General features: G+C 39.5%; 1 protein-coding gene across 3 annotated transcripts in view; it reads left to right on the forward strand.

Moving 5' to 3' along the window:
* Window positions 1-15,336, forward strand: part of NSD2 (nuclear receptor binding SET domain protein 2) — a 72,912-nt gene that overhangs the window by 13,783 nt on the left and 43,793 nt on the right. For all 3 annotated transcript variants that reach the window (XM_057432284.1, XM_057432282.1, XM_057432283.1), the window contains exon 2: window positions 172-797. In XM_057432284.1, coding sequence (XP_057288267.1) covers window positions 201-797 — 597 coding nt within the window. In that variant the 5' untranslated portion in view covers window positions 172-200. The remainder of the gene's footprint in view (window positions 1-171; window positions 798-15,336) is intronic.

Consider the following 15,336-nt stretch of genomic DNA (forward strand, 5'->3'; position numbering starts at 1 on the left):
GTAATGCATATTAACAGATATTGAAGTATTTTGGTGATAGATATAAGAAGCAACACTTCAGTAAAACTTGCATGAAGTGCAGTATTAGTGGGGCCATCTATCTGAATACTTGGTAGCTTTTGATATTTCTGTATTATTAAAAATATTCTCTATCATTTTGTCTTAATATAGCAGTGTGAGACTGGAAACATCTGGGCTGGATGGACTTTAGCATCAAAAGAAGTTCTCAACTGTTAACTCGAAAAATTAACTACATCAAAATGAAGCAGGTACCAGAGATCCTTGGAAATACCAATGGGAAAACTCAGAATTGTGAAGTGAACCGCGAGTGTTCTGTCTACTTGGGCAAAGCACAACTTTCTGCCACTCTACAAGAAGGTGTCATGCAAAAATACAACGGCCATGAGGCTCTTCCCTTTATTCCAGCTGATAAATTGAAAGATCTGACCTCTCGAGTGTTTAACGGCGAGTCTGGGGCCCAAGATGCCAAGCTGCGCTTTGAACCCCAGGAGATAAAGGGAGTTGGAACACCACCCAGCACTACTCCTATCAAGAATGGCTCTCCAGAAATTAAGCTGAAAATCACTAAGACCTACATGAATGGAAAGCCTCTTTTCGAATCTTCCATTTGTGGAGACAATGGTGCAGATGTGTCTCAGTCAGAGGAAAATGAACAGAAGCCAGCAAACAAGGAGAGGAGAAGCAGAAAAAGAAGCATAAAATATGACTCCTTACTTGAGCAGGGTCTTGTTGAAGCAGCGTTAGTATCAAAGACTTCAAGCCCCACTGAAAAGAAGGTAGTACTTTTTTTACATTCTTTAATTAGGTTTGTTAATCATACTGAGATTTTATTTGTTCATATGCCAATCTTCATTTCACGTATTGCAATAGGTGCTTTCCACAAGCAAGTCACTTCTGATGATACTGTTATCTCAAGGGAGGACAGATACACTCTAATTCTGGTCCATGTTTCTTGCCTAGGCTAGGAGTACCCTGAAAATTCTGTTTCTATGTAAGTAAAATAAGTCTCCAGAGCAAATCAGGGCATGTGGTAGCATGGAATGTCTGAAACAGAAACTTTATCCAGACATGCAGCCAGGACCTAGCCAGGATGTGTGCCTGGGCAGGGGAGCTGGGGAGACCTCTAAATTTATAGGTGGCCTTTGATTGTTGGAGCATGAGGTATTCTGGCTTCCTAATAGCCAGATGCTTCAGAAAAGAAGTGAACTATTTCTGCATTTCTGGTTCTGAATTAAGGAAAAATGTGCTCAATTGTCAGCTGGCGAAGCTAAGCTCTTTACTGTCAGAGGTTAGCAGTTGGAATATAGTTCCTACCTTTATTTGTCATGTGAAAAGAGCTGGTTTTGCTTGCTATAACCTGGTCAATTGTATTCATTGAAAAGGTCTAGGTACCTGTATTAAATGTCCTTAGGTTTTGTGGCCAAGCTCATCTGTTCCTTGCTTCTTTTAAGCACAGGCAGAAAGAGAAATTTCATTTGCTTTGCCAAGTTGTAAATAAGAATGCTGCTGGAAGCCCTTTCCCCCCTTTATTTAGTTTTTTGTGCCTAGATTCCTTTTGAAAGAATGTGGTTTCCTATAATTTTATCTGAGAGGAAGAAATCTACATAGCAGGAATACTTCTGTGTATATTAAGTTTCTCAGTAAGTAATATACGTAATTAATGGATGCTTTCAGCTGCTGAACAGGTCCCACCTTAAACACAAAATGCAGGTTATAATCTTTCTGTCAACTGCAGGTTTAGTAGTTAATCATAGTATCATTTAGGTTGGAAAAGACCTTTAAGATCATGGAGTCCAGCCATTAACCCAGCACTCCCAAGTCCACCACTGATTCTTACTTTCTCCCAGTCACACATGCAGAGAACCACCACACACATGTTTCTGTATTACTAATTTTATTTACCCTTATTTTCATTAAAACTACTTAATGAGTTTACAGAACTGTGTAGACATTCTTCTAAGTATCAGAAAGATTTAGTGTTTATTTATGACTTGAATATGTTATTCATCCTATACTGATCCATACTGATGTTTACAGGAATTTTATTAGTTTGCTTTCTTTAATTCTTTAAAGGAGAATGTTTCAACAGAAATTGGTTCAGATTTTTCTAATCACTACTCAGGTAAAAAGGATGGGTGCAGTCAGTAGCTGGAGTAATTCTTCGCTCTGGTCATGGTTAAATTGGACTAAATGGTGATGTAGTTATTAGCATCAATGACTAGCATATTTGTGTGGCTTTTAGTATTGTTTTTAGAAAGAGGACGCGGTAATTAATAATCTCATATACACAGTTTATTCTGAGGCCTTTCATATCAGTTGTTTGTTAAGGATGGCCCTTAATTTTTCCTGGTGAGCAGTTCATTTAAGATTAAAATAAGGGTTGATCGGGCTTCTCCGAGTTGTCTTTTGGCCAGAAATGGTCAGGAGAAAAGCATGTCAGTGCTGTTTCCCAGAGTGCTTGAGACTTGGTGGCTGTCTCACCCTAGATGTGATGGGTAGTTGCTGCTGTGCCAAATCCATGAGCTGCCAAACTACCAAATCAGCACAACCCCCTCCTTATAGACTTTGCAATATTATAACCTTATTCTTTTCAGTGCTCTTGAAACACGGGGTCAGGCTTCTGGCTTTTTTTTCCCTGCACTTTAAAGGACAAAGGGTAAAAGAAAAAGCATTTGAAGGTCACAAGACGTTGTTTTATGGTATAACTCATTGATCATAAAAAGTCTGGGGCTTTTCTTTGTCTCACAGGCAGGGTTTGCAACTGAGAAGGTTTAAAATAAAGAAAGAAAAACATAATACTGGGGAACATGCTGAGGGAGATTTTTCAATGTTTATCCACATGTAGACTAGTGATATGCATGTGTTCTTTGTGATCATAACTGTAATGTCTACTAGCAGTGTTCTTTGTTTTGAGGCCCCTGCTGTTACTTCATTGCCAGCATCCAAAGCCTTAATGTTAGTGCATCATAGTGCGGTTTTATGTAGCTGACTGTGGCTGCAAAGTGGAAGTTGGAGAATTATCCTTGGAGTAAAAGCTGATTAATTTTGCGCTTAGATGTCTGTTTATTGTAGGTTGCAAGTTAATGTAGAACCTGTTTGTCTGGTTTCATTTCTGGCCTGGTTTCTCTCTCAATTTCTTGTTGTCCAAGTTCTTAGTCTTTGATTTAGCAGAAATCACCATGGTTCACATACTGCCTTTTGTGCAAGGTAATTATATCTCTGTTTGATGGACACAGCAGATTACTATCTTGCTGGGGTGAGAGGCTTATCGTTTAACAAATGTTCCAGTGCTCTGTTGTTGGGTTTTCTTCTTGTTTGGGCATTTTTTGTTAACGTAAAAGAAGGCTGTTTTGAATCTTTTGTATGCAAGTCAGTTTTCAATTGCAAATAAATGTGATTTGCCCAGCTCTGAGGTGAGTTAGATCACTGTCGATAACTACCACCTTTTCCAGGCCTCGGAGAAACAGCTGTGCTGCTTTCATTTTCCCAAGGTAAAAGAGGGGAACTGGGGCAAGCCATGGCTCTTTCCTCTCTCCCCTCCTGCCTTTCACCCTTTTTCCTTGCCCCAGGTATCTCTCCACCTGAGGAGTTTGCTTTGAACTCCAGGCCTCTTCTGATAAGACCTGGTTTAGCAACTTACATGCTAAGGCATTACACTTACAGTGGTCTGGCAGCACCTCCGAATGTTCCATGTTATGGGTGGTAGATATCCCATAGTAGATGTTTGAATAGACACCAGACACATAGAATGTTTTGGGTTGGAAAGGACCTTAAGCTCATCTAGTTCTAGCCCCCTGCCATGGGCAGGGACACCTCACGCTTGACCATGTCACCCAAGGCTCTGTCCAACCTGGTCTTGAACACTGCCAGGGGTGGAGCATTCACAACTTCCCTGGGCAACCCATTCCAGTGCCTCACCACCTTTACAGTAAAGAACTTCTTCCTTATGTCTAACCTGAACTTCCCCTGTTGAAGTTTAAACCCATTACCCTTTGTCCTAGTGCTGCAATCCATGATGAAGAGGAGTATGATTTGATTTGAGGAGCCAATTTGATAGTGCTGCCCATGAGAGTGGCAGGCAGTGTGCCTCACTACTAGATTTTGTGGTGGCTGCTTTTTCAGTCATTGTTTTTGTCAGTTTTTGTAACACTACCAGTTAGGAATGAGGGCTTCCCTGTTTTTTTCCCACTTGGTGGTTTTGTTAGAAGTGAAACAATCCTGTCTGGAGAAGAACAGCAGAGGTTTGCTTCATACACTAATATGAAGTAATCCAAATCTGATGTCTAGAGCAATCCAGAGTTTCTGTATGGGAAAGAAGAGTACGTATATCTGCAGCTCTCATGCTGGTGGTCCCAAGGTAGGCCTGTGCTCTCTAACCCTAATAACAGCTCAGCACGTGATACTTGCACACTTGAGCTTATTCTGCATAAGCTGGTTTGGGCCTACAAGTGGCAGTTTGCCCTTTTGGCATGGCTTCCTGGCAGGTCTTCCTAGCATGGGTGCAGTAGCTCAGAAAAGCTGCAGCGTGGCATCCAGAGCAATCCTGGAAGTCCACACACTGCTGTACTTCCTAGTGTAGGGATTCCAGCTGTGTAAGATGTACATGATCCAAAAGCTGTACCTTCCACATAGCTTCCTATCCAGTTTTCTTATAGCCTTCTTTTAGTAATATACCAGAAACTTGGCACTTTGTTACTGTTTCTGCTCAGTACAGAATGACTTCGCAGCAGCTACACAGGGGGCAATTGCAAGTTACTGGAGAGATTCCAGTGGTTCTTGTAATGGGTTTTTGTTGCCATTTCATCTTCATGGAGAAAAATTGTTCTAACCAACTCCATTATATCCAATATCTACATAATGTTACAGTGCCTTTCTCAGTGAACGGCAATGATTTAGAAACCCAGTAAGGGTAGAACAGAAGCAGTTTGGGGATTATCTGCTGCTTTCTATGCTTCTGTGCTAAATACAGACAGATGGGAATCATGGTAGGTGGTGACACTTGCATCTAATCAGTACGTAGGAGCAGGAACCTACCAGTTCCCTCTGTAAGACTGGAGAACTGTGCTCATGAAATATTTTGGTTTAATTTTCAAAAAATTAAACAAAACCTCAAACATGTCTTTTGCAGAAGGAGGAATTGATTCTCATCATCACTTATTAGAGATTCCTGCTCAAGTACGACTATTCAGCTACTGGTAAAATGTGCAGCTTAACTACCATGAGAGTCAGGATCTGTAGTTGCAGGGTAAAATGAACTCTGTTACTTTTTCTTTCTTAATAGGCTGTTCTTGAGATACCGGATCCTGTCTTCAGGTGAGTGATAACACAGGCTGTCTGGCCGATGTTAGAATTCCTAAGGAACAGGAATAACCCTAGAACTCTCTTCTGGGTGACCCCTTCAGGAGTAAGAGAAATAACTTCTTACCCTTTTTGGAAGGGTTACTGAGCTACTGTTTTGTGTTAGCTGTTAGCAAAGGCTTATGTTCAGCTGAAAACCTGTTTGTGCTAAGAAGCTTTCCTGTGAAGCAGTGATTGTTACTTTGGAACTTTAAATTGTTCTTAACACCTCATTAGTAAAGTATCTTAAGGAACTACTTGTAGGCTGAGAAGACCAAAATGCATACAGCCTCAAGAGTATACTGGTCTGGGGGGAGATCAGAAGCTATGAGTATTCTCAGTGGTTACAAAATTAATTGCAGAAAGCTTAAATATTTGTTCAGGGCTCTCCACGCCACATTTCCTGTTCTTGTATGTAAAAGCGGTTGAACTAAGTACACTTTCTACGTAAAACTGTCATCTCAATCTGTAAATATAAATACTTTTATACTTTTTTTCCCCCTCTCTTCATTGGTGGAGGACTCCAAATCAAATATGAAATAATACCTTGAAGTGATGACAAAAATGCTGTAAAAGAATAGCTCTACCAAGTTGGATCAAGGAGCCGTTTAATTCAGCACTTCATCTTGGGGGTGAGGTTCAGCGGAGGATGCATAATGGGGAGTGTAGATGTGGCAAATCACGGAGTGATGCTCTCTTTGAATAAATATATTCCGCCTCCAGCAGTTTGTGACTCAGGTTTCTAGAGCTTGTGATTTTGTATTTAATAGCTATAGATGGCTAAATTCATGCAAGAAGACCTCAGTTTCCTTTTGACCTAGTGTGAACTTTTGGCATCCATAACATTAAGTAATAGAGCAGCTCTTTTTACATTTCTGTTTGCCACCTACTTGTTTCACTTGATTCTCATAATACTAAAAGTAGGGATCATGGACAAACTATTACTGATAATTTTATAGATTTTTTTCACAAACCTGCTCAATTTTTAATTTCAGCTTAAAAGATCCTAACGCAGTGTTCCTCATATAGGAGCCGTTCCAGAATGTTACTTCTTATCATCCTTTCTTTCTTGAACTGCGATGCCCTTTGGGTTCTGCTGTCTCTGCTTTTGAGAATGAGGGACCAGAATAGCACAGGACATTCAAGATCTCTTGTGGATGCATACAGTGGCATGTAATGATTTTCTGTATTGTTCTCCATTTCATCATTTTTCAGTATAAATAATACTCAGCATTTAATTGATTCTTCTTGATTGCTGATGAGCACTGAGCCAGTTCTTTGTGGAGAAGAGCAGACCAGATGTGATCTCAGTCAAATTTGACAATGTCAGCAACTGTTGCATTGTTTCGTACTCATCTTTGATTTGTGCATTGTAAGACTTTCTATTTTGGTCTTTTGGGCAGTATGGTGGACATGATAGGTCAAATAAAGGGATGAGCAGGCCATGTTCTGGCAGAATGGTTTAGTGCAAGGTGTCTCTGCCCAGGCAGGGTGGTTGGAACTAGATGATCTTAAGGTCCTTGCCACCCCTAACTATTCTATTATTCTGTGATTCTAAGAACTATCTTCCATTTACATCTCAACAGCAGGTTATGTGCCATAATGCAGTTGAGAGCTTAATAACACTTTTTGGTTTAAGTGTTTGGCTTTTTTCAAGTTGAGCAGACTTACTCTCAATTGTCACACATGTAGTGTAGTATTTAAATGAATACCGTCATCTTAGCATCTCCTCTTCACATTGTATGGATCACTACTGGTTGGTATAGCAAGGCATTTGCTTGTTTTCACTGCTTTCCTGTCCAAAGTAGGGTGAAAACTTTCTGTTGCTCTGTTCAGCGTTCTCCTTAACCGAAATAATGCATGTCTAACCTTCATATTTAGCTAAGAGTAGACCTAAAGTTCAGGGTTATGTTACTTGGATGGATTTACAGGCAGATTTTTGGGAAACTTCAGTGATCTGTACCAGATGCCATTTCTGGCCCTTAAAGCCCCCTTTTGTCAAGAAAGAAAGATGCTTTGTGGTAACCCTTAGGCAAAGTAGCAGAAGAAAAATATTTTGGTCTCTCTTGGAACAGTGATATCATCCTCCTTTATAAGTTTCCTTGTTCTGGAGTAGATTTCATGTAGAGCATGTGAACTTTAAGACCTTCAAAAGAGGTCTTTGTTCACGGTCACTAATTTTATGTTTGTCTATTGCCATGTTTCATTATCCTGCTGTTCAAAATAAATAGGTCCAACCAGGCTAACACTGATATGTCTGCTTTTTTGTGAATACCCAAAGTACCTACAAGAATTGTTCTTTTGTGCCTCATAAAATGGTCAGTATCTAAAGTGTAAGTTGTCAGTAATAAGGAATGAATTCCCTTCTCAGAAAGACAGTTCATAAAAAGGCTTTATTTTGGAAGCCCAGTACAAGAGGAGGAGCTGGATCTTGCACAGCCTGTTGTTAAAGAAGCTCTGCTGCACTTGTGTGGAGAAGTGAATCTGTGGCCTCATAGCAGCAACTCATGTTAGAAAAGCTTGGGTTTGTTTCTTGTTTGTTTCAGTAGATAAAAGTCAGCTCCAGTGTGTGTTGAAGATACTTGCGATGAAGTAAAATACTGGGATCTTAGCTCTTGTGGAATTCATAGCACTTGGACCACGGGGTTCATGGTGTTTTACTGTCGTATTTTAATACTCCTATGGGGTTGGGGTTTTTGTACATCTCTTGCTGAAAATAATGTTTCAGGAATATGTTTCAGCATTACCAAATCAAGGTAACGTAGGTGTAGGTTTGTTTTGGTTTTTTATCCTCCCCACAATTGCTCCTGGGTTGATTAACCACTGATAGCTTTTTATTGCATTTCATCTTCAGAAGAGTAGGACCTACTAGGTATATGTAACAACACAACCTGGATGGAAACCTCTTGTGTCTGTTTTTAGGTATGGGGATTCATGTTTAAAGATCTAATCTCAAAGGCAAAGTAGTGCTAGGACTATGTCAAATTATTATTTAATTAACAGAGCTCCTTTATGCCAAATCAGAGTTTGTTCTGTTTAAGCTTGGACAGCTGCTTTCAACGTGTTCGTGTTGCAAAGAAAGGTAGATACAATTCAGGTATCTGCGTGCACTGGGGAGCAGTGTGTTCTGTTAATGGAGTTGACTGTTGGCAGTATTGTCTGGGCCTGGTTTTTCTGTTTTCTACCAAGAACAGTTTTAGGATACAGAGCATCTGCCTGTGCTACCTTGGATGTCTGTGAGCTACCAAGAGGAGGATATCTGTTAAGAAAGTGGTTTGGGAAATCTTTCCTACTGAACTCTGTGAAGGTGAAGGAAAGTGCTATGGGTAAGGCCCTGACACAGATTCTGATCTTGAAAGGATGTGAAATTACTGTACATGCAGATAACAAAATACATATGGATATGGCATTCTGAAAATCTGTAGGTATGCTGAGATGATTTAACTTCCATTCTGTTATCCTAAGTGAAATTCATATGGAAATTATTCAGAAATAACTGTTTCCTCTGCCAGACTTCCTCAGGGCTCTAAAGTTACGCTGTTCCAGACTTCTGTAGTATCTCATATCCATTCTGTCTTATATACCCAGATACTGCATCAAAAGTTGTAACTTTTGAGGCTTGGTGAAGGTTAGAGAAGTTGGATGTAGGCAGAAATCTTTTTCTAATACTCAGTATAAAAGGTGGTTTCATTCATTCTCATCCAGCCTTATCTAATTTAAATTTCCAAAACATGGAACCCTTCAATAAGGCATTAACTTACAATTTAAGAGGTCATCTAAATGTAAATGCAGAAATGCAGTAAAGCTGCTGAAGAAACTTCTCCACGTTTTTGAGAGCTATAGAGTGTTGGGAAGTGTTCCAGGACTTGCATTTTACCGGATCAATCTGTGATTGATTGAATCTGTTTCTCTTCAACTCTTCACTCTGAAAAAGGGTTGTATCCTAGTTACTAAAATACCGTGTTAAGTTGCTGTCTGAAATCCTTGCTCATGTAGTGTTTGTGGAGAGGAAGATTGCTCATTTGCATAGACAGATTTGTTTTTAAATGTAAAATCATCTTACAAAACATCTCGTCTGCTGGAGACTTGCTAATGAGGGAACCAAAGCCAGCAAAAAGAATTGAAATGTAACCAGGAGTTTAATGGTTGATAAGAAATACGAATTTGAGCTTTTATCTTGTTTTAAAATGCATCATCTACATTATGAAGCCCTGTGTAAACTTAACTAGATTTTGTAGAGTCTTCTGCTTGCTTCCCCTTTCAGAGGAGAGGGTTCTGTGTGGTGATACTCAACATGCTGTCCACAAACTGCTATAGATGAGTTTGTGGAAAGAAATGGATGAAGCAAATCTATTGTCAACGAAGTTATCTTTGGTTTCAGAGAGCCTCAGCCAGCACAGAAGGTTTTCAGGGGATCTGCAAGTAGAGCAGTCATTTTTCTCCACCTGTTTTTCTCCTATTGTTTTATAGCTTTACTGTCTAAGCACATTGTAGAAAAATAAATAAATCCCAGTTGTGGCAGGAAGATTCAAACTTGTGCAAATGTTAATCTTCACACTGCTGGATTTGACCCCCCTGTCAGTAACAGAAGGAAGGAAGTGGTTAGTAAATGGAAGAAAAGAAAACTTGAAGAAATACATTTTATGTAATTGCTTTTGAAATGGAATTTGAAAGGGTTTAGTTAAATCTGTGGCTTGGTATAAAACAAGAGCAAATCTGAAAAACGTAACAAACCAACCCCCAGGATAGTTTGTTCATGCTTTTTTGTTCTGATCTGGAGTTTTCAAGTCCTCTTTCCCCCTCAGTCTTTACCTCACTGCACAAAATAGTGCATGTAAGTTCCTTTCCAATCCTAACTATTCTGTGATTCTATGTTTTATAAGGTTGTTGCAGATTGAATTGCAGAAGGGTTGATGCAGTGGACTTCTGAGGGCTACAGTCTTTGGATGCTTTACTGAAATGTCCCTTTCTGTTGTGCTGAAGATGGAACACAAAATTTTGCAGACACATTGCTTTTTCTTTCATGTGTCCTCATCCTTCTCCATTCTGTAGTAGTAATTCAGTGTTTTCTCTTAATCTTCTTGTGTGAGGATCTGGTTGACTCTTTAGTTGCCTGCCTGAAACATTCTCACTGTAGGCAGTGGGTTGCTGAATATGTAACTACACAGCATTCTTCCATTAGATAATAAAAAGAATATAACAAAACAAAGTGGAAAAATTTATTTTTATTAGTGCATTCAGTTACTTGTGGCTTACTGTCTAAATATACTGCCCCACATCCCCATCCCAGAAAGTGGGAGCTGTCTGGATAAACATAGGGCCTCTAAGGACTTTACCTTCTGGGGTAAACAGTTTAACGTGTGAATTATAATCTTAGAAATAAATGACAAACCAGTAAGGCAGTTATGTTGGTGAGAATACTATTTTTATAGACAGAATCATTTAGAATGAGCACTGGGTATTCCTTAACAGACTTAAGCGTCCACCCTTTCCTTTCATTTGAAGCAGTAATGCATGTTGAGGGTTTTGCAGCAATTTCAATCGGCTGTGGCTGTCATTTTTGGTTTTGAAGTGATTTGACTTTATGAGATCTTTGTTCTCGGTCACAAACTGAAAAGAAGCTGTTTCTCTGCCCTGAATGACAAGACATCACTCTTTGGAGAAGTAGCTGCATCCCTCCATTCTTGTGCCTGAAGACTGAATGGTGATTTGTCTTTTGTCTCATTAATCCTTAATTTTTCAGGAAGCAAGAGCTTTCCCGAGAATGTAATTGGTGGTTTTTCAAGGAATAAACATTCAGAGTCATTGTCCTATTACGTAGTTTGTTTGTTTGCTTGTTTATAGTGTCCTTAATCATTGGTGAAGTCAAGTGACTGAACAACATGACAAAAATAATCTGTTCTGTTGTTCCTTTTGCTTTTCTCCAGACAAATCTACCACCTACCTCTCCTGAGCCTCTGAAGGAAATGAAGTTTGTTCTGCAGCTAATTCCTTAGTTCTCTATCTGTCCTCATAGAGAGGAGAGAGAAAACAAAACATGTTTACTTTTATTTTCATTACAGAGGTCCATGGTAGAAAACAGGAGTATTAGTGGATGAAACACAGCAGCAGTAGATAGCAGGACCAGGTCAGCAAGCAGTATCATCTTTCCCATAGTAAGGGAACGCATTTAACTAAGCTTGTGTGTTCTATCTTTGACTCAAAGTCCATTTTAATTGCATATATTCCGTTTAGTGACCTTAATTATTTTGTTTGTATTTCTTTGCAATGCTAGTAGATTGTTTTCTAGTCTGGAATAAAAAAGCAATAGAGCAATAGTGCAAGCAGACCTCCAGCAGTCTGTGTTTGTCGCATGGCCTTCAGTTACAGTGCAGTCCGGTGGAAGTTCTTTGGTACAGGGTGGAACTGAACTGAAAATAAAACCAAAGGGAGGAGATATTGGGTATCTGCAAGTTGTTCAGTATCTGCTTCCCTGTTATGTTACACAGAGGAGAGCGTTTATTGTCTTCATGTCCTCACTTATTTTAATTGTTCTCTTTTTGTCGTATATTAAATTCTGGTGGTGTATTCTTCACCAGTTCTCAACACTGTTCTTTATCTAATCCCTTTCTGACAATTTACAGTTCAGTCAAGGTTTTTTTAATGATTTCCATAGCTTTCCAAGTTTGTATAGTGGAATCATAGCTTTTTTGATGCCTAAGGTAATTTGCAGTAATTTTGAGGGGTTCCTCAAAGAGGTTCCTTGCACAGAATAGATTATTATAGTAGTAGTATCTCTACCACTGATCACTTTAAAAGGGATAAAGTTACCTCTGTCTGACATCACCTAGTAAGCCTTCTAGGTGTTTGGTTGTTCTGAAATTACTTTTGTCCCTTGTATACTAAATACTCATCATGGTGTTTTCATAATAGAGACTACAAACAAACCTAAAGCTCTCAGTACAGTAAATATGCTGTCTTTAAATCCATTTTTCTTTGGTCATTGTAAGATAGCTCTAAGCTTTGAAGTTACCCATCACTCATGGTGTGTTCTTTTGTTTCGTCATGTTCTTCAGTCACACCAGAACTAAATGGATGTGGATTGGATTCTTTTGATCAGATGTAGGCAAAGTTAATTAAATACCAGTGTTTTCTATGGCCAAGCCACTTTTTTTGTGCTGGTAAAATGCTACAGCATTGTCATGAATTCTTCTCAATCTGCCTGTCACTCATTGCTTATGAAAGTGCTGAGAAAAATGACAAATCTGTGGAATGCTAAGGGAAGAGGAAAGGCATGCTATTTCTTTCTTGGTCCTCAGCCTGTTGCATCTGCTGGCCCACATGAGTTTTTAAGGATGCTGTTACTCAACAAGGCATAATTTTTCACAGAAAAACTCAGTTACAAGAAGGGAATTACTCCACATTCCATGCCCTCCTGGAGAAAATAAAATCCATTTAGCTGCCTCTCAGAGCAAGTCTTTCATTGGGATATTAATCCAGAAAGTCAGGAATTTCAGTGTCTGCCATACCAAGTGGTACGGAGCCTGTCAAATGGCCTGTGTTTGTTCAGTGTTAGGACTGCTGTGTGTGGGAGTCATCACCCAGGCTTTGATTGCCCATTTATGTAACTACTCTGCAGTCTGGTGCTTGAAAGGGGGGGAAAACCCCAGGAATTCTTTCCCAAAATAGAAAAGCAATACAACCACAAGCTGTTTCCTTCCTCTGTTTAGTATAACTGGTTTTAAAGTCTGGGCCTAAGGTGATTGCGGTGGTAGTTATCTCAGAGGCTGCAAAGCTTGCCTGTAATTAAGGAAAGAGTAGGGTGAAATTCTGTGAGTAAATGTGTGTGTGTTTACTTCTGTCAAATCTGCAGTAAAAGGAGCAGGATGGATCACACACGGATCAGTCAAGACTCACTTAGCAATGGCAGCAAGCAAAAACTATTTTATGCTAGTCTGCAGCGCAGAAGACCCAACAGACTTGACTTTGCTGACATGTATGGGTAGGAGAGCTAATTAGAAATGAGAACAATTTCAAGAAGTAAAAAGGTGTAAAAAGATGTAAAGAGCCAGAAATTGAAGGGAAGTTATTTTAAAATAGTTCGATTTTGTGTGCCCTTCCCTTGCTTTACAGTTGGGCTGTAAACCGTCTTAATTTGCTTGCTGAAGTTATCATCACAGCAAGAACAGATCAGCTATTGCAGGAGGAGGTATTCCCTGTCTTCTGGTACAAGTGAGCATCCAGTCCTGGCTCTCCATCTTCCACGGGTGTGCAGTAGATGCCTGGTTCTGCCTGACTACATGTTGTTGGGAATCAGAATTTGACTAAACAGTAGTTCCTGTTTTCTTCAGGAGGAAAAAACCCTGCAAGCATAAATTTTGTCTGTATCACTTTGGTAACTTGAATGGTGATTTCCTGTTCTTAATAGCTGCAAAGAGTCCGAGTGTCTAAAGAAGCTCCAGCTCTCATCATGTGAGAACATAGATGCCATCAGGAGACTGGGTTGGAAGTTTGTTTAGAAATACTCTCTTCCTTCTATTCCATCAATAATTTAAATAAAACCAGCCTGGACACTGAAGTTACAATCTATGCATATGACTGCCTTCTAGCAGTGTCTGGCATTTTCTGATGTTTTTAAACAATTTAAACACTTAAGCATTTAATGCAGTGCTGGCAGTTTGTAAAATGTTTTTGAGGAGACTGTTGAAGTCCTACAGTTGCTTGTCTCAGAAGTACCTGCCAGGAATTTTACCTCACTGTTCATTCTTGGGATAGTGGTTAAATAGACCAGAGTAACTCCCAGATTAAGAAAATCAAGCTGAATCGGAATGATGCGGGAAAGTAAGATGGAAGTGTGCGAGTTCATAGTAATATTTCCTGTAGGCTTTTAAATAACCTTATACAAGAGCTCTTAAAATTCTGCACACAGAATTCTGTGCTGTATTTTGCCGTTCTTATAAAGTATGCACGTTTTATCACCTTAAGGAAGCATACACACAGCAAGCGTGGTATAGAGATAAACCTTGCAGGTTTTATCACAGCCTGTCATTTTCAAGTTTTTTATCATGGTCCACTATACTAAAACTATAAAGTCAGTGTTGTGGGCATTTCAAGACTTTGTGAAGTGCTTGTAGATACATTCAAATGTGATACTCACCCCTGTGCCACCACCCTTCTTGGATTGTGCTGCAGTAAGAAGCACTGCTAGAGTCTTTTCATTATTCCAGCCAGCTCCCTCTCAGACTGTAGTCATAAATCTTTGCAGCTTAGCTGCACTTTCTGAAAAACCAGGGACTCATAAATCAAAGCTGAAACTCCGAATCCTCACTGACTTTTACATTTGAGAAACTGAACTCATTGGAAACCATTTTCAGCCCACCTGTTCAGTTTAAATGCTGAAGTCGGTTTGTTTGTTGGGATTAATGTTTTTGCAGATCTTTTCTCAGCGTATGTATTTCTTAATTTTCAGCTTTTAAGCGTAACTTTTCATGTCATGTTTAGCTGCTAGAAGGAGGGTTTGATTTTTCACATCTGCTTGGAATCTTTGAGATCTATTGAGAGTGCTGGACTTGAGGCAAGCTCAGCGGGGGGGTTTTGCTGACAGTCTTACAGAATCCTTAGAGAGCCAGAAACCTTGAGACATGGGAACATGGCTCTAGCTGCAGGCACATGAACCAAGTCTGAATTCATCAGAAAAGCTGAATCACTGGATGAGTAACTGTCCCTAACAATCAGATGACATAGCATCATGCGTGTTTACCAGGCATAGCTGTAAAAGCTTTGAGGAAAGGACTTTCTGAGTACAATAAGCTTTAGGTTTTTTGATTGAATGTACCTCTGTGTTTGAAGTGCAAGAAGAATCTCTATGGTTCTGCAGCACATCAAAGGTTTTTGTTGATTGTGTTTGGAAATAATGTGTAATTAGTTATAATAGTATTATCTGGATTTAAAATCAAGTCCAAGGTAACCTAATCTACTCTGATATAACATAGTGCTCCA

This window comes from Pezoporus wallicus, unplaced genomic scaffold (genome assembly GCF_028554395.1).
Source record: "Pezoporus wallicus isolate ANWC-B61680 ecotype Strahan unplaced genomic scaffold, APGP_CSIRO_Pwel_v1 contig_8490, whole genome shotgun sequence".
NCBI classification, from domain to species: domain Eukaryota; kingdom Metazoa; phylum Chordata; class Aves; order Psittaciformes; family Psittacidae; genus Pezoporus; species Pezoporus wallicus.